Here is a 25,296-nt window from a genome sequence, read left to right on the forward strand (position 1 = left end):
GTGACTTAAATTGAGAGAGAGTTCATATCTTCCCTGCTGTTTCATGGCGTGTCATCCAACTACAAGCAGTGTGTGTGTGTGTGTGTGTGTGTGTGTGTGTGTGTGTGTGTGTGTGTGTGTGTGTGTGTGTGTGTGTGTGTGTGTGTGTGTGTGTGTGTGTGTGTGTGTGTGTGTGTGTGTGACTCATCCATCGAAAAGTGTCAGACTCCTCAGGCACTTGATGTGTCCAGCCATCCTCCACATCTCCATGACCATGTTAGCCTGCCTGTGGGAGAGAAGGCTGTTTCTCAGCGGAAGGAAGGAAGAAAGAAGAGGTTTTTTACGTAACCCGTTTCAACCAAATAAGAGTCCAGTTCACAACGGTTCAGAAGTGCTTAGCCTCAGGTTTCTTAGCTGTTTTAGGGACATGGGTCATGGCATGATGTAGTTTTCGATATCTATTTATTTTTACATTGAATTTAAAGTGGCGAGGGCAATGGAAAAAAGACCAGACAAAAGTGCTGGTAGAATATAGCTTGACTCATAATGGAAGAAAACTATTGCAGCGCTGCTCTCTCTGAGCAGTGAATTGAGATTTCATCAGTCATCATCATTTTGCATCATCACTGACGGGTGTAGCGTCTCACAACTGTAATTTGTGGATCTATAAAATGCAATGCACTGGATTATGGGATTGTTAGTAGAAAGAAGTGTACATGCCATGGACGCTACTTTAGTGGTTCCAAGGTGGGGATTTTTGAGGGCACTATATATTGTGTAAATTTCACGTTATACATTATACATATTCAGATAAAATTAAAATAAAATGGTGGACAGTAAAAGTGAAGTATATAGTCAATAAGGTGTGATTTTTGCTGAAACTGTGTTAGCTTCATCTACGTCACTGTTCAGTCAAAAGTCTAAAGTCAATTTTCTATCTGTTACTTTTAATTTCAGTCTTTTCAATCATGGATATGCTCACACTGTCACTGCTAAAGACACAATAACTCTGAAAGTTAAAGTTGTCCTCTCTTGTATTCTGTATCTTTTTCTCCTCTATTTCTTTCTCAGACTATTGAGTAATGCTGTAAGTCTCTCACCCATTTGTCCTCCTATATAAAGACATTGTTATGAGGTAGTCTCACTTGTCCAGAGCTCTTAATGTGAAGACAGTAGTTTCCTAATGGTTCCCTGTTGTCAGTTTTACATACACAGAGCCGCAGATTAAGGTCGTGTGCAGCCTAACGATTTGGGGCAAGAATAGCGAGGAGCTTGGTGTTTCTTTTTTTTTTCCTTTAATACAGACCTTCAGTACAGCCAATCCAGCTACTAAGCCCCATCAGTCAGTGTGATGGGTGCTTCAGTATTTTTATTGTATAGCAGATGTTTTTATTTCATCATTGCAGCTTCAGTGTCAGTCAGAATAATGTTGAAGCATCACTCTGGTAAAAAAAAAAAAAAAAAAACCCCAAAGCCGGTTTAAGGCTGGTAAGGCTTAAAGCAATAGTTACCTAATCACAGTAACATAACTTTGCACTCACACAGTGCCATGTCCGTTCAGGCGGATCATTTTAAGTGCATTTGTGCAGCGGTGAGAATGATTCAGTTGTGACATTTCAGCTGGCTGGAAAGCAGCTGCAATGCTGAAAAAGGAAGTACTGTATTCAATTGCTGATTTTTATTTCCCTCCATGTGGACTCCATAAAAATCATACATTCAAACTTAAACTTAAAGGCTCATGGAAATTTAGTGCAGTCTTTAAGTCTGTCTGTTGTTTCCTCTGTGTTTCAGTGCATCAAATTTGAAATGGAACTGCAACTATGCGGTTGAAGAGCTGACTTTCAGCTTTAATTTGAGGGAGTTTGCATCAAGATGTAATGAACCAATGTAGAAACCGCAGCCCTTTCAATACAAACCCTCAAGGGTAAAAATGAGATGTGTACCAGTCATTTGAAATGTATTGTGCTGCAGTAGTATGAAAACTATAGACAACACTGTCCTAATATGGACTATGCTATATGTTCAATACCATATTTAGATTTTTATATAAGTATTACACCCCATACTGTTGTGTTTTCATCTGAGGAGCCTGCTAAAATGCAGAGCAGCTGCACCCAGATTTCCCCTCTTAAATTATTTCCTCAGCCTGGATGAATTATGTTTGTTTGATGAAATATTCAGTGATCCACACTCTGTAACCATTTGGGTAAGTTTGCAATATGAGTATTACAATGCAGAAAACTGTTTGTGAACTACTCTGAGCATCAACACACTATAGTGTGTTTTCTTTTCGTCGTCGCTGTGCTGCTTTAGGTCCTGCTGAGCCCTGCGAGAGGCAATAAAACTGTCTGCAACTCAGCATGCCTTGCAAAACCTCAGGATGGAGAAATTTCTGCAGAGCCACATGAGACTACTCACTGTCTGTATCTCCCAAATAAGCCTTGACATGTAATTCTCCTCCCCTTGCCACCTCAGAGTCTTGTTGGTCCTATCAATAAACAGCCCATTTAGCACAGAGGTCACTCCAAACGTCAACCTGCCCGACAACTTTTACCAGTTCAGGAAGAATCTTTGTTTTTTAAATTCACCCTTTCTTTTTCATCTCTTCCCTGTTGTTTTTTTTCTGTCCCTGAGGGCAATGTACTGTTGACTAAGCACCCAGTCAGCATCTGTTTTGGCTCACCTCCATTAGTTTCCTGATTGACTACCCAGAACCAGTAGCACATCCCCCCCCGGATTTCCCCACCTCACCCTCCCCTTAATCTTACGTCCATCGCTCCAAATCAAGGCCCAGGTCGCTGTGCCCATGGCCTGCGGGCATCACTCATTATACTGTGAAGTTTCAATTGCTGCCTGACCCCTTCCATCTAATTTCATGGCTGCTTGTGGTGGCCAATGCCCCGCTGCTATGCTCGGAAACTCTCTAAATGTACCAACCTTTGGCTCAAGGCCGCCACTCATCTTACCACGAAGACAAGAGGGAGATGAATTTAGTTCAAATGAATGTCAAGCCTTGTTATTCTACCTCTTGGTTAATATGGTTGGGGCACTCAGGAGCCCTGGCTTTCCATCTTTCCTCTCATTCTTTCAAACACACTCTCACACAAATAGTGGGGATTGAAACGCTTCAGTGCACTGCTAATGAAGAAAATAAGTCACCTCTGGCTTTGGAAAATGAAAAATCTCAACTTAATCCAGTTGGAACAGAGTTTGTTGGTCACAGTTTGTCTCCAAGGGATATTTTGTGTTTGAAGTTGATGAGGAGCTAAATTTTCAATAACACACAGCCTTGCATCGTGAGGGAACTGTATCTCATTCTCAGTGGCTGTTTCTATGAAATAACCTATAAACACATTAACTTCCTGCCATGTCTGTAATGCAGAAATCAGAAATCCCTCCCAGGCCAGTTAGATTATCTCCCATGAATAGTCCGTCACATCTCGTACTACTCTGTACTCCTCATCTTCTGGAAAGTGTCATATTTTGAATATGAATCTAGCATGCAGAGGCCTGAGGATTTACTCTTTGACTCTTTGAAGTGTCAGAATGATCATGTATGATCATTAAATATGTGTCACTTTTGAACATTTCTGCAGCGTTATTTGGTGGTGGGGTGGGGGGTGGGGGGGCGTTAGTCAGGTGTTCAGGTCCTGGCTAAGGGGCCACATTCCTTATGCCCAATTACAAATTGAAGGCCACAATATGGCATGAGTCACTCAACGGAGGAGGAAAGTAAAAAGTAAATGGACCTTTGCCGGCCAACTGGCTGTTCTTTCATCGATGTGTCGGTGTATGTGGACATGTAATGGATGTGAGTCAGGAACGGGCTTATTGGTATTAGATTGATGGAGCTCAGATGTTGAGTTTGTTGTCATTAGATAAATTGATAGAAATTGCTTATGTCCATTGTTTTGCCTTTCTACAGATCTGCAGAGATTTTTACTGGAAGCAATTGTAAATCTGTGAACACAGTATTGGACAACAAATTCAATGATAGTGATTAACAAGATAAAATAGCATAAACAAGAGTTAAACCAAACGTATTAGGAAAAGTGGATTCACAAAAGTATCGACAAATTTGTTGTTTACACTGTCTTCAAGTATCCCCAGTGGTACTGGATGTTCAAATGAACAGTTAGTCCCCATAGGAAATAAAACACAGTCATTAATCTAGATATTCACATAGAGTCTACAAGAGTAAAACTAAAAAGAGTAAAATATATAAGTTATCTCAACAGTAAAATAACAGTAATAGAATGCTGTATTAGCAACACATTAGCCTCAGACAGCTAATTTACGAGCAGTAAACTCATCATACTTACCTACAACATACTTAGTAAACACCAATAAGTACTGGTTTTAGCTGAATAATTACAAATTAATACTAGGTATTTTTACACCCATTAGAACATTATTCATGACATTCATGGTTACAGATTTCTATGACTTAAATGCAAAGTAATTTTATTATTTCATGTCAAATTAAGTCTCACCATAAAATGGGTTGCTGCTGCTTTAGTGTAGGTGACAACCTGTCTCTCTCTCTTGTGTCCACAGCCAGTGAAAACTGCCACGACTTCCACCCCATGTTCTTCACCCACGATCGCTCCTTTGAGGAATTCTTCTGCATCTGCATCCAGCTGCTCAACAAAACCTGGAAGGAGATGAGAGCCACAAGTGAAGACTTCAACAAGGTACAAGCTGCATGTGTGTCTTTTAGGGAGATGGGAGGTTGAGATGAATAAAAATAACATCACTGTGTCCCATTTTCATGCTACATATTAATTGTAACTAGGTTTTGAGTTTGTTGTGCATTCAAACTGGAAAAGTGACAGAAGTAAGTGCACTTGATGCCAGTATGAATGCTAAATTTGTTTGATTTTTGAATGTGATGTTGATGGACTCCTCACAGCTGGAAACAGTTAAAACACATTGTAGATACAGATGAGACAGCTCCATAAACAGTTTTTAAAAGTTTCCAAATTTGAAATTGGCAGTAACTTTTTCAAAGTCCCAGTTTTGTTTATAATTTCAAGTGGATTTGGGATTTGGGACACAGCTCATGTCTTTGACTAATCAAGAACATTAAAAGAACTGAACTCATGAAGCTGCAACATCAGAAGAATTCATGGCATTAATTACTTTTGAAATGCAAAATGTGACATCTACCGTTGAAAATACTGAAAAGTGAATGTTTTCATATTTGATGGAAAACAGCTGATGCCGGTCTTGGTGGTAGTAGCACTAGTACTATGCTATTATATTATTTTTTCATCAGTTGACTGATTATATTTGGGGCAAGCCCATTTATACACCTAAATATTGTTTTTATGAATGAGAACTTTATAAAATTGTCAAAACATATTTATGAAGAATTTTGAAATGGTGGCATTTCATTGGTCTCTGATCCATGTATACTTGTATAATAACATTATAGGCTTGATTACTGATCACACATGTGATAAAATTATGGCGTGCATATACATCATATACATTTGAGCGACAGATATACATGGTCTTATCAAACAAAAACAGTTTAAATTTGTTTGATAGTCTTGGACAGTTTTTTAATGGATGATGATGCTTTGCCTGAATGGGGCAATTTTGCTATATTAATGTGAACCTCATGCAGAATGATGGCCCAGTAGGATTTGTGCCATGCTTCATTGACTTTCTGTTGTAGACGCTGGCAGGAAGCGCAGTCACACAGCTCAACTCTTAATTACAACAGTCTCAATCATATCTCAAATTATGTTAGTTATTAGCATGGTATTGTTGAGATCCCATGCAAATAACAGGCCTGGTTAAGGTGCAAAGACATGGAAATGTTTTTTTCCTGTTTGCACAGATAAACATGCTTTAGGCGTTTCCTTTTTAAGGGGGCAGATTGAGAGAGGGAACAGCGTACACATCTCGGGGGGGCTTTTTAGATCTAAAATTTTTCCTACATTGCTTTTCTTTTTCTCTCTGATATGAAACATTAGCTGCCTCCATTGGCTGAGCCACTGATTAAGCTACTACATCTTCATTTGGAGCTCATGTAGAGTTGGCTCACACAGGAAATATATGTGTGTGTGTGTGTGTGTGTGTGTGTGTGTGTGTGCGCACTGCCAGACGGTGATAGTAATGAAGTGTTTATGACAGATATTGTGTGTTGTGTATTCAATTGGGCATCAGATGTAACAGTCTACAGATGCCGTATCTCTTTTCCCTGATTTGTCAAACAAATTATGATTATCTTGTGGAGTCAAACACCTAACAGACACAAGCTACAAGCCACCCTGTGTCACCCTAACTCACTGTTTACATAATGTTTTGTTGTGGTCCAAATCCTCTACTCATATTTCCTGGCTTTGATATTTCCTCACACGTGAATGAGCCAGTCCTCACCTCTACATGTGCTCTGCAGCTGCTCTCCTCTTGGTCCAATATGTCACACGACTAAGGTGACACTGTAATTGCTCATTCAGCCTCCAGCCATCCCCAAATTAAATTTGCACATCGTATTTTTTGTTTGTGAATGGAGTGATGGTTCATGTGCATAAATGAAGTGAGTTGCATCATCCTCTGTTATTTTGCTGGGAGTTAAATGATGGAAGACAGCAGTGTGGGTTTCATAAGCCAGTCTGTCATTACAAACAGGATTGGCGCTCGGATGCAAGATTGCAAGTAAAGTCGAGCGCTCAACTAACGGAGTGATATGAAAAATGTATTTGTTGTTGTTTTTTTGAGACTTGGTACAGCATTTTGATCTACTGCAGGAGGAGTCATAACATATTGTTGTCAAGATGAAAAGCAGACAAATCTAGTCATCTTCTGTAGCCGTTGTTGAATAAATGTTAAATCCACCTACAGTCTATTGAAATCCTCATCACCATCTGTGTTTTTACATTTAAAAACACCCTTTGGCAGTGGAGTGACTTCTGAGCATGATTTTTATTTTCTGTTTTATGAATGAGAGCTGAGAAAAGGACATTTTCAGTGTGACACAGTAATAATTTGTCATGTTAGTCTGATGATGATTGTAATAATAAGCTGAAACTTTGAGTTTATTTAACGATAGATTTAAACCAGGGGTGATGTGACCATCTCTAATAGGCTTGGTATGACTACCACATCTCTCATGTTCAGCTGTATTTCTAGTTCATCTTGAGGGAGAATTCAACACACACATAGCATACACACACCTCCCCTAGGAAGCGATCTTATTATCCAATCCCATCCTTCACACCCCTCCCTTGAAGGCGAGAGTCAGTTTCGATTGAGTTGGGATAGATGATGCTTCCCTTCCTTCTCCCCCTCTTCCCTCCCCGACCTCATCTTTCATCACACAGTACCTTGGGAGTTTGAAATTCAGCAGCAGCTTGTCGATAGCAAGACTGTTTGGTCTCAAGGGCTTCATATCAGCTAAATGGTGCATGTGGAACTCTGCGCTTCCAGCCTCTAATGCCGAGTCTCAGTTTGTATCCGCTATGAATTTAGACACACTCTCGTGACGCCAGCCACTCTGATGGTGTCGGAAAGTTGTCGTTTTCTACACAGTTCTGTCAACAAGAAACTTAAGTTGTTTATCTGTAGCTGAAACAGTCATTGAATGCACATTTCATGAAACAAAATGTCTGGAACATAGAGAGGAGGAAGAAGTCCCAAAAATGCATGCTGGGAAAGCTCAGTGTAAATCCCACAAAATCCTGAGCATTATCGTGAGCAAGTGAAAACGACAGAATATTAGTAATGAGAAGAAGAGGAAAATTTGTTTTAAGTCTTTTACAGGGTCAGTAAAGTGAGTAATTAAATGAGGGGATGCAAATCACATATGTCCAAGTGAAGTCATAAATAAATAACAAATGATAATAACAAATTGTAATAGCAGTAAATTAGAGCACAACCACACTCTCTTGGAAATGTAAACAAAGTTTTGCCGACAGAAATCCCCCCAAGTTCAAGATTAGAGATTTAAAGTATTAAAAGATTTTACAGGAAGAGAAAATAGAAAGACTTTCTGACATATATTTGGCATACACCAAGAGATAACTGAACAGTTAAGTCAGGGACACAAGATTAGAACTTAGGAAGAGGGAAGAAATAACTCTCTTGGATGAATAAAAGAATAGAATAGAAGATACATGGAATGTAGAAAAATCTAATAAAACTTGAAGGGATGAAACTGCAGCTTTCCATAAAGGTAATATGGAATAATGTCAAAGATAATAAGTGCTGACTCGGCTAATGATGGATGGTGCAGTGTCCCCTGTCGCAAAGGGCTCGGATCAGTAATATATAATAATAAAACTGTCCATCCCACTTCCACTGATTTGAAACACACTTATAGTCCTTTTAACTACCACCAATTGGTCATTTAAACTGGTCTGTTGAACTTTGTAGCTGAGCTGCCCCGTCTTCGGCAATCAGTCATGTAATTGGTTATTGGTGTCTCAGTCGACTATGACATTTTTTTTTATGGCATCTTAATTAAGAATGAGTTGTAAGTAGAGATTACTCATCAGAAGAAAATGATGATCACAATGATATACATAAATATGCTTTGGTGTTTGGTGGGCACAAGATCTGAAAAGTCTTTGAAAAATACCAACAGTACTGGACAAATAAACATATAGAGCAGGTCTAGAGCGTACTCTTTTTAATATTATTTACCAAGACCCAACAATTCCCACTATGAGCAAGCACTTGGCGACAGTGGCGAGGAAAAACAAGCAGAAACCTCGAGCAGAACCAGGCTCTGGGTGGGCGGTCATCTGCCTCGACCGGTTAAAATATCCGTAAAAATGCCCTTTGTTGAGTCCAGCCCTGCTTTCCAGAACAATAATCCTGGCTTTGTTGTAAAAGGACTAGTCTGTAACTATAATGTGAAAATGCATACATTCAGTTCCTCGTGTACATACAGTATATCCTCTTCAGGGTGTGTGGGAGGATAATAAGCTGTGTCAAGGATAATTCTGAGGGCGACCACTTCAAAGCACAGCTAGTGTACGGCTACACTTCCCTGCAGTTGCTGCCCGACACTGACAGCACTGAGCATCCTGAGGTGTAGAATACTAAAACACCTCGTTCGGGTTTTTATCAATGTTGTCATGGATGTGCACAGTGCTGTGGCCTGCGAGTGTGTGAGCATTTCTTAAACGCTGAAGGCTCTCTCATCTGCTCTTCATGGCTGACTGAGCATCTGCCCTGCACACACACACACACACACAAAGACATGTACACACACACACACAGGCCTCTTACAAGTATTTATGCTCATTTAAGACAAAGGCACAGAGGCTTAAATGAAGCTTAAAAACACGGTGGCACTTTGGCGCCCACACACACACACACACACACACATCATGGTTGAGCCACTATAGATTCTGTCTCGTTTGCTTTCTGAATGTGGTGTTCAGTAAAAGACGTGGTTATAGAGAACAAGAGGTGTGTGTGTGTTTAATGGAGGCAAGTCTGATGCTCCCAGGGCACAGCTACGACCGTCAGGCAACCGTTTCCCCTGTTTCCATAGCAACCCCTGTCCAATTACCGCTGCTGCGCTGCACTACTCTGGCTCTGTTTCGGTAAGATGGAGCCACTTCTCCGCTGCATGTGTACACTCTTGTGTTTATATGCGTCAGTGCTTGTGTGCGTCTATCAGAGACTCTGTCTTGTATGGCTGCCTGTCGTCTCTTCATCCAAACGTCTGCGCCGAGAGCTTCTCCTCCTCCACGTCCCCACCACAGAAGAAAAAGCCTCCATCTCTCTCTGCTCAGGCGTTTGGAGGGGGAAAAAATCCCTCACTGATGTAGCGGCTTGCAGCCACTCACAATACCCCTCCTCCTTCTTCTCCTCCTCTTCTCTCATCCCTCCCTCCCTCCCCCTCCGTCTAAACCTCTCTCTCTTCCCCCCACACACACACATACTCACACACTTATCATGTGATCCACTTGCTGCACCACCATTGGCGTCTCTGATCGTGGCGTGTGTCCAATCAGGGCATAAGCCCGGAGATCAACATAAGCGAAGCAGAGCCGCCTGGCTGATGCTCTTAGAGTCACAGAGGGAGGGAGGAAGGCAGATAGAGAGGCATACAGAAATATCATAGTAGAGGGGACAGAGTTAAAGAAGAAACAGGGGGAGTTTTTATATTATTATTTAAAGGGAATAAAAGACAGAATCAAACAGGAAACCTGAAGGAACAAATAGCCAAGACAGGAAGAAGGGAAAAGGCAAAAGGAGGAGGTGCACGAGCTGTGTTGACAGACGAGTCTTCCTTTATTGTGGCTAACGCTAAAGCTAACTGTCCACAATCAGCTAGACCGCTCTTCCAAACGAGCCATCTGCTTCCTCATCTAACCTTCCGTCCATCCCTGTCTCCCGCCGGGCGCTGAGAACTCCTTCTCTAGCAAAAAGCACGGGCATTCATCAGCCACTGTGGAGAGTATCACACCACGCTTGGAAACATGGAGGTGACATGTAAGTACTCAGAATGGAAATGAGAAAGAGAAAGAGAGAGTGGTTCTCAATTAGCGTGGATGGATGGATGGATGGATGGAGCAAGGGGAGGTGGTAGTAAAGGAGGAAGAGGGACTGTTTGTGTTGTTGCCTGGCTGCAGAGGAGGAGGGAGGAGGAGGATGGAGAGGAGAAGAAAAGGCAGGGGAGAGATGGAGAAGATGGGACAGGGGTAGAGCGGAAGAGAAAGAGGAGGGACAGATGGGGCTGTGTAGACTCGGCGAGGCGCAAGCAGGTTAGACAAGGAACCAGACCACAGCCTTTTCATTAACACACACACTTAGTCACACAACTATAATCTGCTAGATTACAATTTCACCCTGTCTCACAAACCCTACATCTACTGTACACACATCCCCTGTTCACCTACCCCCATCACACTCCAGGCATCATCTGTATTCCAGTGTATAGTGTGTGTACAGTGTGTGTGTGTGTGTGTGTGTGTGTGTGTGTGTGTGTGTGTGTGTGTGTGTGTGTGTGTGTGTGTGTGTGTGTGTGTGTGTGTGTGTGTGTGTGTGTGTGTGTGTGTGTGTGTGTGTGTGTGTGTGTGGGGTGGGGGGTTGGGCTTTGTTGTTGTGAATGGGATTACTCCACATCACCAACACCCACTGTTTGTCACCAGAGGAATTCAATGCCCCTACTACTGATCTCCTCCACTCCACACTGCCTCTCTCAGCCTTGGATGAGCTTCAAGCAGTGTTTTAGCCAGAGGGGTTTGACACAGGATTAGAGTGAGGTCAGGCCCAGACTGTAGAGCAGGAGTCTGTGAAATACTGCCAGAACCTGATTTCATTAGTTTTGGACAACACACAGTACAATTGTTTCCACTTACTGTCCTTTTAAACCTGCCTCTGTACGAAGGAACTATGTCTTGGCCAAGAGGTGACCCACTATGTTAGATTGTGCTGAATTGTTTTTGTAGATGAATCAATCAGTTAGTCAATTGACACAAAACAATTCTACTGCAATTTTGATAATGAACCATTAGTCATTCATCAAGACAAAATGTCAAACGTTTGCTTGTTCCAGCTTCTCACATCTATGGATTTGCTGCTTTTCTCTGTTTTGTATCATTGTAAATTGAATGCAGTGCAATTTTTAAAACGTTAACTTGAGCTTTGGAAATTGTGATGGCTTAATTGTTTTTCACAATTTTCTGCAGAAAGTTAGGTGAGAAGTTTGATACCACTCTCATATCTGCCTTTTCAAATATGATGATGGAGCCACGAGACAGTTAGCTTAACTGGAAATAAGGGGAAACAGCTTATCCAAAGGTGAAAGAATCCACCGACCAGCACCTTTTTAAAGCTCACTAATTAACATGTTATATCACATTTGTTTTATTTGTTCAAAATCCAAAGTGTAAAAATGACCCACTGTGGTTTTACCAGGGTGTTGGACTATTTCTCGACAGCGCCAGGCTAACTGAATCCAGTGTTTATGTTCACTAACTGGCTCTAGCTTCATATTGAAAAGACAGATACGAGAATAGTATCAATCTTCTCATCGAACAAGCTTATTTCCCAAAATGTCGAACTCTTCCTTTAATAAAGCACGTGGAGTAAAGAGTAAAAATAAACATCAGTTACGGCCCTGTTAATGATACTGTTCCCTAAATGGCAAGCCAAGTTCAATCACTAAAATGAACCTTAGTTACTGGGTCTGCATCAGTGTCCTGTAAAAGTGCCCTTGAGCAAAAGACCTTGAACCTGGTCACCCATTCCACAGTCAGCCACTACGGACGAGCACTTCAGCTAAATAAACCAAGCACAGATGTAAATCAAAGCCTTTTTTTATTGGTGTTTGACATTTCTGTTCTGGCCAAGGGTGATACAGAGGAGAGTATAATCTGCTTTGTTCAACCATGTTGAAGACTGACCTGTCCCATGTGGGATTATTCACAATGCAATCCTCAGCAGCAGCAGCAGCAGCAGCAGCAGCAGCAGCAGCAGCAGCAGACTGACCCTCCTCATCAACTCTATCACACATCACTGTGTGTAGCTACTATTCAAGAATATTTTTGACTTGGCGTTTAGCTGCTATTCCAGTTTTATTTAAGGCTGCTTGCAGCAAATCAATTAAGGACACTTAATGCAAATCAATGTAAATGATTTCTGTCTCTTGCTCTTTAGCTACAGGACAGTTCCTCTTCTTTGCCAGAAGGTTAACGTGCGCGCATACATGATTAATGAAATGGGTGCTGGTGTTTGGTCAGAAGAGATGTGACAATAATAATGTGAGCGCAGGTGCCAAAGGGTTTTTGGGTGGCTGCCACGTTTGGATTCCAGGAAGCAGCTTGGGACAGTTGGCGAAAGCGCTGCACACGCCGCCATATGCCAACAACTGTGAATGCTGCTGTCGTGCTTTGCATGAAACGGTACATCTATGACTCGTATCAGGACACAAGAAACCAGCCCCTCCCCCACTCATCTCCTCTTCTGCATTGAGACCTGCTGCTTTCTTATTCCATACTGTTTTTATTTACCTCCCCAACTGTCTTTTTGTACCTCTTTCCTTCCCTCTTTCCCTTATAGCTCTCTCTCTCTCTCTCTCTCTCTCTCTCTCTCTCTCTCTCTCTCTCTCTCTCTCTCTCTCTCTCTCTCTCTCTCTCTCTCTCTCTCTCTCTCTCTCTCTCTCTCTCTCTCTCTCTCTCTCTCTCTCGCGCTCTCCTCCTCCTTCTTGTCTCTCGACCCCCCTCCACCTCTGTTGTTGAATTCAGACAGGCTATTTATATCTTTCTGCCTGGCTGCCTCACCTCCCACTCCCTTAACAAGGTTTGCTTTATTGTTTTTGCACATGTGTATGCGCACTCGGACAGTGCGTGAATGTGTTTGCGTGGAAACAAATTGGTGTGTATGGTTTCATAAGTTTGTTTGTATGTCCCCCCCCCCCTCATGTTTTGTATACGAGTGTGTAGCAAGAGCAGAGTGTGAATGCCGAGCTTTGTGTCTACGCAGATACTTCTTTTTTTTCCTGTGCATTAGTTTTTCACGAGTGTGGGTTTTGTTCGTGTGCCTAAGGGGGGGGGGGGTCTCTGATCTCAGGCAGCGCTGGCCCACTCACTCTGAGAACGCCGGAGCTAAGCTCACTAATCAGACCAGAGAGATCATCAGCCATTAGCATCAAACCATCAGAGTTGCATGAGCTGAGATGCAGAGCTAACATTTTGTTTTGTTGTGTATCAAAATAATGATTCTGTTGTCTCATCTTCACAGCAGCTCATTGGAAATCAGCAGGGGAAAAGACGAGTAAACTCAAGTTTTCTTGCCGTTTGATTTAGTTATTTATCTGTCTATTCATTTATTCATGTCCTGTTTGTTTATTGATAAGTGAGTGTGCATTTCTGCGATACAAATATGTGTATGTGAGATCATTTTTGTGCACAGCAATCCACACAGTATGTACTTTAGATTTCTTGCCGACAATGAAAAGTCTCCATAAATGCTCTGGTGTGTGTGGGTGTGTCTTATTGTGGATACATGCTGGGATATGGCTGCTGCAGGCATTATCATTAGTGTCATATAATAATCCAGTTTTCATGTATTACTGCTTAAATCTGGCTTTAATTTGAAACACTTCATCTGTCAGTGTGAGGGTGATGACACATATGAGGAAAGGAGACGAACAGATAGTTTTCTGTTCTGGGGGTCATGGTGTTTTCGATGGTCCACCTGCCTTCACACAGCAACAAAAAAAAGGTGTAAATTAAATTATTCTCTTTTGCCTCACTGTGCCTAATGGTGGTGTCAGACCAAACACGCAAGAGCAAATGGTTGGCGAGAGGTGTGTAGAATAAAGAGCAGCACATAATTATACAAAGCAGCTAACGGCTACATCAGAATGTAAATAATCAGAATTCGTTTTCTAACCCAGTATTGTTGTTCTCTCCGATATTTTCCGCTATGCTTGAGATTATTTCGCTCAAGTCTCAGTAGGATCAAAGAGAAGTCACATAACTTTCTGTCAATCCCTGAAACCCGTTGCATGATGTGGAAATCAGCATATTTGCCCTAAAACCTGGTGGAAGATCTGCGCAGTGCGTGCTGCTATGGCTTGTGCAGCTCTGTCCTTAACCAAAAAGGGCCGTTCTCTGTGCAATGTCAAACTTTTGGTGTGAAAGCCCTGTAACTGGCCTAAAGGGGTGCGCTTTGCATTATTCATGGAAACTTGTCTGACTTCAGCTTTCCAGACAACTTTAGTCGGATCTGAAAAGGCATTAAAAATGATTTTCTGATTTCAGCAGTGATGCATTTTGGGTCAGGGATCGTCCCTGATGAGAGTTGTCTCATATAATGAAATAATGCCTGTTTTGATGTCCTTGAATAACGGTTTAATCACAACCAATTTACTCATCCCTCTGGGACAATTAATGCAGAATGTTCATATTTCCCTGCAACAACTGTGTCATAATAAAACACTCATTAATGCAACGCAGTACACAAGCCAAGGTCAGCGCTTGGCTTTCATCAGCATTTCTTGACTCGCAGTAAATGGCGATTTCCCAGGCGACTTTGCTCTCCAGTCATCCATACCTCACATTGAGCTGGTTGTTGAAAAAGAGCTCCTCTGACAGTTTGTCTGGGCGTGCAGTGCTAGCACTCTAAATATGGCAACAACAACAGCTAGCAGCAACAGCCGGCGTCGGCCCTGCATCACTCATGCGGAAGGGAGAACAGGATTGATGGGAGGGAGGTCTCCAGATGGGTTTTGTGTGTGCGTACACGGGAATATTGGGAATTTACATGGAATAGTGATTAGTAGTTTTGTTTTGTGTGGGTTGGTGCTGGTTACTGTATAATACATGTAAGTAAATGAAGAAATTAGTGTATGTGCAGTGTAAGTGTGTACATTGAGAGTGTGTGTATCTGTCTTGCCTACAATACGGTATGTGCTGTTTCCTGTGGCGCAGTAATGCTGTCAAACAGGTCCCTTAGGCAAGAGAGAGAAGAGCTGCTTTTCACTGCGCTTTAAAGTTACATTTACCCCTTACCACTTTTTTATTTTATTGAGATACCCAGATACAGAGACTCCTTGCATTCGAGCCGTGGGGCCTAGATACATAATTGAAATTTTAATGGATGAAAGTAGTGCCTTTCCACTTAGTTGCTCTCAGCAGACTTAACGTGGCGCCATGACAGGGTTGTCAGGAGAGTCTAACAAGAAAAGCTGAATATACTAAATATAATCTGGCAATCTGGCTGTTGTGCAGCATTCACCTCATGTTCTTCACCCCTCTGTGAAATAGCACTATCAGGCGGAGTAAAGGTGCAACCACATAAATGTCTGAGATAGACAAATATTTGGCATTATGCTGTGAAAGATCTTTATAAGGGTTGCAACTAATCATTATTTTCATTATCAATTGGTCAGTTTATGAAATGCCAGAAACAAATGAAAAATGCCCAGTACATTTTTTGTCACAGCCCAAGGTGATGTTTCAAATACAAAATGGAGGAAAGCAGCCAGTCCTCACATTTGAGAAGCTTGAACCAGCAAATGTCTGGCAATTTCTATTGAAAAATGATTGAAACAAAATAGTTTCAATTTAATCAATTAATCAACTAATGATTTCAGCCTAGTCAGACAGCCAACAGTTGTTCACCATCTTTTACTACTGTTCATGCTGCGTGTTATGTGATCCATATTAATTCTGTCACATTGCCATCCTTGCTGACGGCAGTATTACCATCCAAATGGAGATAAAGTTTGCCCCATGTCGTTGCCTTTATGTCATGTTATCTGAAATGAATTATGGTGGTCTGTTTAACCACCATATCTACGACGCCAACAACAGCTGACACGCAGAGCAGCTGTTGGACTGTTGTTACAGAATCATTTTGTAGTCCAAGCCAGTGGGAAGCATTTGAAGCACTACACTGTGTTGGGACAAAAGTGAGGCTGTGTGTGTGTGTGTGTGTGTGTCTGTGTGTGTGTGTGTCTGTGTGTGTGTGTGTGTGTCTGTGTGTGTGTGTGTCTGTCTGTGTTTTTGTTGTGTCCCCCCGAACGTCCTCTCACACAGACCGTGAGGGTGGCTGAGAGCAGAAAGCGGCACAGCATTGTTGGCATAGATTAGTGTCACTATCACTTCATAAACAGAAACCAGAAGTAAACAATATCTGGTTGCCTACACAGTGAGTGGACAAACGAAGCTCATCTTAAACTTGTCAATACTTGATTTGATCCAGTGCAGACTGCACTCTGTTAGCTATACTCCTGGTTAAAAGCCCAGTTGTTTAATGTATTAGAATATATAAGACTTCAGCAGCTTTAATAATAATTTAACAGTGACAATGGCAGCTTATCCTTAAATTTGGTATTAGAGCCATGAATCTTCATCCACAGCTTTGTCATTTCTTTTAGTCCCGTCAGCTTCCAAAACACATTTTTGCATCTTCATTTAATGCATTTTTATTAGCTTCTAAATTTGATACAAGCAGTACCAGCACTCCTCTCTCTGTACTGCATGATAAGAGACAGGCATCCTTTCATGTCCATCTCTGTGGCATTGTTTTATTTTGAATGACATCGTGGTCAACTTTGAAGGAGATAATTATTAATTGAACATGGGACATGGTGGCAGGGAGGGAAAACGAAAATTACCATTTCAATGACAGGGAAATGGATTCCCTGTATTTTCTTTTTCTGCTGCTTATTAAAACAACAGGCTCTCTGACAGAAGTGAACGTGTGTGTACTTTTTGTGCCCTCTTACATGTGTGTGAATGCTTCCTTTTGTATGTGCAAAAGCATGGATGTTTTGTCTACTTCAAGGCTTTAAATGCTGAAACGCACCTCACCAACGCTTCCATTATCACCACGTGAGATTGACTTTTTGATTGCTTTCAGGGAGTATCAGCAAAGTCATTATTCTATGATTACTGCCTTATTATTCGCCCACCAAAGCGCCTCTCCAGCACAATCTCCAGATTTCACCGCCCAGGCTTGAGTGGCGGTTGAGCATTTGACTGACAGCTGGTAAATGATGTCATTAGCATCCTCTTAGGCAAATGGAGCAGCGGCAACAGTCGATTGGTCGGCAAGAGGGGGGCTGTAATTTGTTACGGCTGATGCGTTGTCGATGATGGATTGCAGGGTGACTCCAGGAGAGAGGAACTGCCCAACGGTCCTGTTTGAGGAGGGACTGAAAGGAGGAGTGTGTGGCAGGCGAGTCTGTGCGGCCAGCTCTTTGTTACATGTACTTGATGGCTCATGGGACAGCGTTTAATTACTTAAGCTGACACTTGCTCCACTGTCTTCCCTTCCAAAGAGCTACAAGAATGATGGCCTGCAGTCTGGAAGAGATCAGGGAGCGTGAGAGGGAATGTAGAGAAAGACCAAAAATAAAAGTGGAGGTAACTCTTGGATCAACAGCTCTGACTAAATAGAAAGAAGAGCCTCAGCTTAGATCATGTAGAGTGCAGCTAAGATGACGCCAGAACAAAACTGAGCCTAATTGTATCCTGAGAGTGAGCTCAGCCTGCAAAGTTTGTTTCAGCGCTGACGTCACCTCACCTCTGCCAAGGTGCTCTCTGAGCAATCAGCAGATGAAAAAGAAGGATGAGGATAAAATATTCATAATGCCCCTGCGCCCTGTTGTGAAAGGACCATGTGTTCGTATTAAATGTGATGAATATTCGCGGTGTTAATTAGCATGAGTGCAGCCACATGGGCCAACAGAATTGTTTTCCTGCCGAAATGACATGACTGCAAACAAGGCATATTAATGAACAATCCCCATCCCCATGGACGGCTCTGCTGAAACACCAGGGCCGGATGGCAGTCTCCAGAGATCAGGGTGAGGTTGGAAAGCAAGCTGCAGATGACAACCTAAAGGTCCTAAAATACAAAAGATAGAAGTTTCCTGCTGTTTCAGTGATTTCAGGGGATAATTTGGGACGATGCTAAACTGATAAACTGAAAGTGATGCGATCAAAAGTTGTAATTTCCTTTACTTTTAAATAGCTTCTTAAGGGACAAATGTTCCTTCCAGACACACTGACAGACCATTTGTAATCTTAATGGGAAAATAAACTAATTTGAGGCTTAATTATCTGGATTATAGACGTGTGTATGTGTGTGGAAATTTATGATGGGCAACTCCATGAAGCTGTGATTAAAAGTAGTGGAGAGGAGTGATGAATCTCTCGTAGCATGATTGCAAGCTGTGGCTTCATCCATTTGTCTGGACATTTGTCAGCTCAAACAAGAGGAGGAGGAGGAGGAGGCTGGGGCTGAGGCCAAGGGGTGAGGCTGTAGGGGGCGGTCCTGGTGGTTTTAAATCTGCTGTTAGCTGGACACCTGTGTCCCCCCCAATGAAAATATGGCATGCATATTACAGAGAATCACAGGCGAGGGCAGACTACAGAAAACAGCTTTCCAATGAGGTGACATCCAGCAGTGAGAGGTAACATAAATATGTTCCTAGCTGTTTCAGCTGAGGAAGGAGTGGACAACTGTCTTTCTGGATGGGTAAACTGATACAAGGACAGACAGACACATGAATTAAAAAAAGCCTTCCACAATCCTACATGTCATACAGAGTCTCTGCTCATTGTCGTCTAGAACAAGTCTTGACCAGTGGGGAGGCAAAGTATCGACCCTCGCCCTCTAGTGGTTGGTGATTTTTATGCTGGTGTTCACGTTCTGGTAACTGTGCGATGCTACGCTAAGCTCCAGGAGTATAGGAATAGGGTGAAGGTGGTCCACTTCATGATGAAATCATAAATGACCACGGCTCTCCTTTGTCCTGCATGTCTCCTGTGCCATTCATACCAAAAAGAGCAATCCATATAATTTACCTTGCTGATGGTGTCAGTTGTCTGTGTGGTTTCTAAATGATTTTAACAATGATATTATAGGGTTCATATTCTGCACACAGGGGCTTTATCCCGGACCAGAGCAGAGCTTGCTTCTTTTTAAACGACCAAGATCCTGATCTCCACTTTGTCTGTCTCTGTCAAAGATTTGAATGGACTTGTGCTGAGTCACTGATGTTCTCCGTCAACATAAAACGCCAGTTAGATTTGGATCATGCTAGAGAAGACCTCATGTGCTCTGATGTCTGCGTCTGAGCTTTGTAGATCTCAGACTACATGGGTAACGCATCAACTGGTTTATCATATTATTTCAGAGCTCAGCTGGTGTCAAAGCCACATGCTTGCTTCTCTAAATAATTTTACCCAACCGTCCTCTTTTCTGTTGTCAATTTTTTTTTTTCCCCCAAGGTCAATTTTTTGCCCATTTGTGAGAAAATACACTGTGATTACCGCCTCTGAACATATTTGCATACCAAAAGTTAATCCCTAGATTAAATTGTGCAATCAGTAATCAGTTTTTTCCAGTATTATTTTTGTGGTGGGAGCTGAGTATTACCTTCAGGGCTTATCAGATATAGAATTAGAAATGGGTCAATTCGCTCTCAATGTGCAGCGCCAGCATCCTGAAAGGGGACTTTGAGCCCAGACCACTTCTTAATACATTTATACCCGCCGAATGCAATGCTGATTCAAAAGGATTATCCTCGATCACCTTTGTTGCCTCGAGTTTCCCAGATTTTTGGTGCTGGGTTGAGGTTTATGCTGTTCATATCTCATTTTCGGCAACTCAAATCTTCTATTTTTACTGCTCTCACCCCTGGCTCAGTTGGACTAGTGAGAGTTCAGAGGTTAGCAAGTTGATGAGTAATAGCCTTGCAGTACAAATAGCTAGAACAATATTACATAAGACTTTGTTTGAGATCTTGGCTCACTGGGTTTTGGTATGATTGTTAAGGTTGAGGAGCCCAGATGAAACAGAATAGTACAGAACAGGAGAACACATCAATTATAGGGAAAGTCCAAAAACATCTACTTTTCTGTGCATGCGTAAGCACAAAACACTCAAAACATCCTCCTGAACTCGTAGACTCTCTTGTTATAATGGAGTCGACGTGTTGTGAGGAAGTGTGTTTGCAGAGGCTGGAAATATACTTGTGTGTCCTCAAGCATTTGATCAACAAGGCAAGCAGGGAAACGAGAAATACAGTGGAGTGAAATCAAAGAGAACAGAAGGGAAGACGGTCTATTTCTTTCTGTCACCTCAGTATGATCTGATCCAGTGAATCAGCATCTGCAGGCTCGGCTGCTAACAAGACTGATCCATAATCAGGGCTGCTAGTCACGTCTACCTTCGCATCGTCTGCAGTGACTGGTATAGCGCTGCTCCACCCGGCCAGAGAGATGTTATTTAGTCAAGTGAAGTTTATTTTTTACAGCAGAGTAACATAAAGTGTCTCAGCAGGATTTACAAGCCTACATCAACCTGGGCTCTGTAAGCTTCTCTCAGGTTTGAGGGGAAAACCACTGATGCAGGTGATGTTCTGTCGTGTTTAAACTATTTCAGCACATTAAGAATTACGTTTGCTCCCCGTCAAGTCCCTTGTGTGTAGGCTGAACACCTTCACAAATAAAGAATCAATCTATGAGTTATATTGGTGTTCAAATTCTAATTATGCAGAATGCAAATCATATTTGCAGAGTGCAAAGCTAAATGGAAGCAGCTGTTATTGAAAGTTTCAGCTAATTTTCCGGAGGTTCAAGTGTATGTGCGGAAGGATGAGGATGATTTCATACTTTTGGAAAGAATCAGTGCTTTATTAACGGTGTTCAAAGTCAGCGTATTCATGTCGTAGTAGGTCAAACTGGGGTTTAATTCCTTGTCACATCTTCATGAGTTCAAGTGCTGTTCAGTTCAGGCCCCTGGTTTTCTTTGGTCACATCCAGTGTTCAGGCTCACAGACCGGAGCTAATATCAAAGAAATATTAGCATTTAAGTATGTCACAATGTATTATCCATTTAAGTTATTAATAGCTATTTCTACTTTGTTGGAGTAGCTATTCTAAACTAATTAATACTCCAAGGGACAGCAGATTAGAGTTTTTTCACTGACCTTGCTTGTATTTTACTTTGACCACATTTAATGAGTTCATGAAACACAAGCACAGATCCCTTGTTAGTTTTCATCGGCTGACCACTGTTTTCTAATTTTATTCCTTTTTTATCTGCATAAACGTAAGATCATATCTTATTTCAGTCTGTGTTAGTTGAAAGGACTGATGTTGTTTGCTATCGCTCCCTGCTGATGATGATTCTATTTAATTTAATTTAATTAATTTTCAGAGCATTGGTTTTAAGTGTGTGCATACACACTAGGCTAATTGATGTAGACAGGCATGATGTGTTTTATGTGTTGTGGAGTGCTTTCCTATTGTAGTGTTGCCTCCGTGGATCACAAAGACCCCTCGAGTGGGAGTGATGACTTGGAGCGCCACTCATGTCATGCTTCTGCAGCCACAGCCAAGCGAATGGTATTAGCTAGCTGGGGTATTATAGGCAAGTTCTGTCATGCATTTCATTGATGCATGGTACTGGGGTTGTTGACTAGCCACTGTTGAATTATTCCGCTTTGCTCTTTTCCTCTTAAGGCTCAGTGCACCAGACTGGATTACAGGCTCCAGTTCTGAAAAAAAAAAACATCATTAATCCTGTCGGAAACTGAACAGAAGTTTATATGCTCCCCTGAGCCCCCCAAAATAGGGAGGAGGTTAGTTTTGACTTCCTGCATGTGTGACGATGATCTCACCCTGCCTTCCTCCGCCTCTTCTCCTCTGCAGGTAATGCAGGTGGTGAGGGAGCAGATCATGCGAGCGCTGACTCTCAAGCCTAATTCCCTGGACCAGTTCAAGAGTCGCCTGCAGAACCTGAGCTACACAGAGATCCTGAAGATACGCCAGTCGGAAAGGATGAATCAGGAAGACTTCCAGTCCCGCCCCATCCTGTGAGTCAAACCAATCAGTGATCAGCATGACTTGACGTGAAATCCAAACAAATGCACTTGCACACATATGACAGGGTTATATTGGTTGTCTGAAGCGTCCCACAAAAGCTTGTTGGGAAGTCGAGATGGCAAAAAAATACTGAACTTAATGTGAATAAAATCTATTCAAATGTTATTGAATAGATTTTATTGCACCTTGTTTAGACGAAAAGCCACTCTAAATACAAGGAAAAGTAAGACATTTTCTGCAGAGCTGGAGTAATTGCTCAGTGTTATTCCTGTTGTTAATTGTAATTTCCCTTCTCCTCATCAACCTGTTCAAGACTCAAATGAGGACCTGATTTGCATCTACAAAAATGAGCTGCGGTCATTAATAATATGCTTGTTATTGGTTGGTTTTGTTTTTTTTCTCCATTCTATTTGTCAGCCAAATGCCAGCTACTGGCCTGAAGCAGGTTGCACTCGTCCTCTCCTCTCATGATTGAAAATATGCATTCAATTCAAATTGTCTGCAAATGGCATTCCCAGTGAATGCTCCATTAACGCCCCTCCAGCTCACTGAGCATGGAGAGCCAGTCTGTAATAGATCATTCATTGACTGATCATGGATGCAGGCCCTGTAATGGAGAACATTGTTTTGTCCTGCCTGTATTTAATGGAGTAGCCAGCACTATTGAAAAATCGTTTCAGCTAGAGCGCTTGTCCCTCTGAACAGTAATCAATGCTGAGCCAAGGGCTTATTGAATCGATATTGGAAGGGTAGAGACCGAACTTTAGCAGCCAGTTTATCCTAGTGGAGAAAGCAGAACAAAAGTGAAAGAGGTTGCAGAGAAATTGTTGTTCAAAAAACTACAGGTTATAGCTTTTTTTAGCTTTTATTCAAGGTCCGTTTTTTTAAAATGAGTTTTTTATATTATGTATAACGCAATGAATTTCAACTACTGTTTCCTCTGCTAACTAGGAAAAATAAGAGCACAGCAGAATGTAACAAGTTCACACCCAATCTCAGGTTCTTGTCAAAAGGCATTCTGGGAGACGTAGGCGATAAGTAATTGAATTAGACGCTGAAATGAAAAGGCACATTTTACCATTTTATCACAGAATGACTGTTGGAAAGCACTGAACATCACAGGCTGATGAGTCTCTCTGATCAATACGGTACAGTCATGACTTGTAAACATAATAAGCAGAGCATGTCAGGCTGCAGATTTAAAGGAGCACCATATTACCTGCTACCATTACCGGTGGTTTTCTGCTATCAATTATTGTAGCAGACTTGAGACATCAAAAGAAGGTGAAGTGCAACTATTCGGGCTTCAGATCAAAGCTGTGTCTCCTGTAGAGCATCTGATTATTTTGTCATTTTCACTCCCTGTAAGCAGATCTTGGAGGTATTTTGCTGTGAAATGCAGTTTTTTGCAATTTACGTGGAAAGTTTCATATTTACTGAAAGTTGCTAACACCAAAAAAAATCATCACATAAAGAATTCATGCAGCAGGTCAACTCAGAGCTGCTGAGGATTCACTTAAGAGAAAATGTTAATACACAACTTAATTTTAAGGCAAACCCAAGAAAATGAGAGTGAAAATTTGTTTAACTGAATTCATTATTGATGCCCTTCTCCACCTGTGCTTGGATATATATTTACTGATATACTGTGTAGATTCTGTACATTTATACAAAGCTGGAAATGGGTTTTTGTGCCTCGCTTCTTTCATCATTTGAACACCTGATACCAGAGTGCTTTCTTCATAGAGGTCTACCAGTACAATACCTCAGCCCTTTAAATCAATTGTCTGTGATTTTCCACATTTGCTGGAAAGAATCAGTTTAAATTGAAACTGGAGCTACTTCCTAAGCAGCCAAACCATCTGAAATTCTCAGACAAAAACAGTCTCACCTGTGTCTCCCTCAGTCAGAAGAATAGCACATGAGCCGAGCTATCATCGTCCATCCTTCCTACGGCGAGCCACGCCCTCCCCACTAGCTGTTTCTCTAAAGATGTCAGAGTGAATGTCCAACCACAGATCAATGTAATGACTGGAGTCGTTGATGAGGCAAACACATAGAGCGAGAGACAGATGAGGGGAGACAAGAGCGAGTGAGCCTGAAGGGGGAAGGGAGGAAGAGAAAGAAGGAAAAATATGATCAAGGACATCAGCTAGGGGAAAAGTGTAGATGTCTAGAAAACCTGAAATCCTGTCAAAGTATGCATATTTCTAGAATCGAAAAAGAGCAAAAAGGTAAATCAGAAGAGAAAAGACTCGAGTACAATGATGAGAAATAGAAGATGGGGAGCAGCAGCACCGCTCGGGCAGATAATATCAATAATTCATGTTGACTACACATTCATATGTAACACATGCATGTAGATGCATGAATAAATGACGGGCATCCAAGCACGAAGCACAGATTTCCACAGATCAGCCTTTTGGGACACTATATGACATAGTGTGTGTGTGTGTGTGTGTGTGTGTGTGTGTGTGTGTGTGTGTGTGTGTGTGTGTGTGTGTGTGTGTGTGTGTACATGTGTATGCATGTGTGGCAGTATATCTGTGTGTTTGGCATTCTCTGTTCCCTCCTGACTGTCACAATCCAGGGGGCTTTGTTAGTCAGATGAATATTGCACACTGCCAGAAAGCCTAGGAAATCTAAAAGAATTCACTTCCAGGTCTTAGAGCATCTTGTAGCTCACTGTTTGCCACATCTGGGCGAATGTGGTTTACAGAATTTAGATGATTTTAAATAAATTCAAACTAATAATGCGTCTGTGTGTGTGTGTGTGTGTGTTCATTTTCTGTCTTTCAAAAGGGAGCTGAGGGAGAAGATCCAGCCCGAGATCATGGAGTTGATCAAACAGCAGAGGCTCAACAGGTTGTGCGACGGAACCTGCTTCAGGAAAATCAGCAGTCGCAGGAGGCAAGGTGAGACACTCAACATGCACGCACACACACGTATAAACATGCATACATCCACAGATCATAACCAAACAAGCATACAAATT

General features: G+C 41.9%; 1 protein-coding gene across 2 annotated transcripts in view; it reads left to right on the plus strand.

Annotated features, from left to right (window-relative positions):
* The window catches only part of elmo1 (engulfment and cell motility 1 (ced-12 homolog, C. elegans)), a 98,315-nt gene that overhangs the window by 64,360 nt on the left and 8,659 nt on the right, over positions 1-25,296 (plus strand). For both annotated transcript variants that reach the window (XM_070921262.1, XM_070921263.1), the window contains 3 exons: positions 4,537-4,673; positions 22,128-22,291; positions 25,104-25,216. In XM_070921262.1, coding sequence (XP_070777363.1) covers positions 4,537-4,673; positions 22,128-22,291; positions 25,104-25,216 — 414 coding nt within the window. The remainder of the gene's footprint in view (positions 1-4,536; positions 4,674-22,127; positions 22,292-25,103; positions 25,217-25,296) is intronic.

This window comes from Enoplosus armatus, chromosome 16 (genome assembly GCF_043641665.1).
Source record: "Enoplosus armatus isolate fEnoArm2 chromosome 16, fEnoArm2.hap1, whole genome shotgun sequence".
In the NCBI taxonomy this organism is placed as follows: Eukaryota; Metazoa; Chordata; class Actinopteri; order Centrarchiformes; family Enoplosidae; genus Enoplosus; species Enoplosus armatus.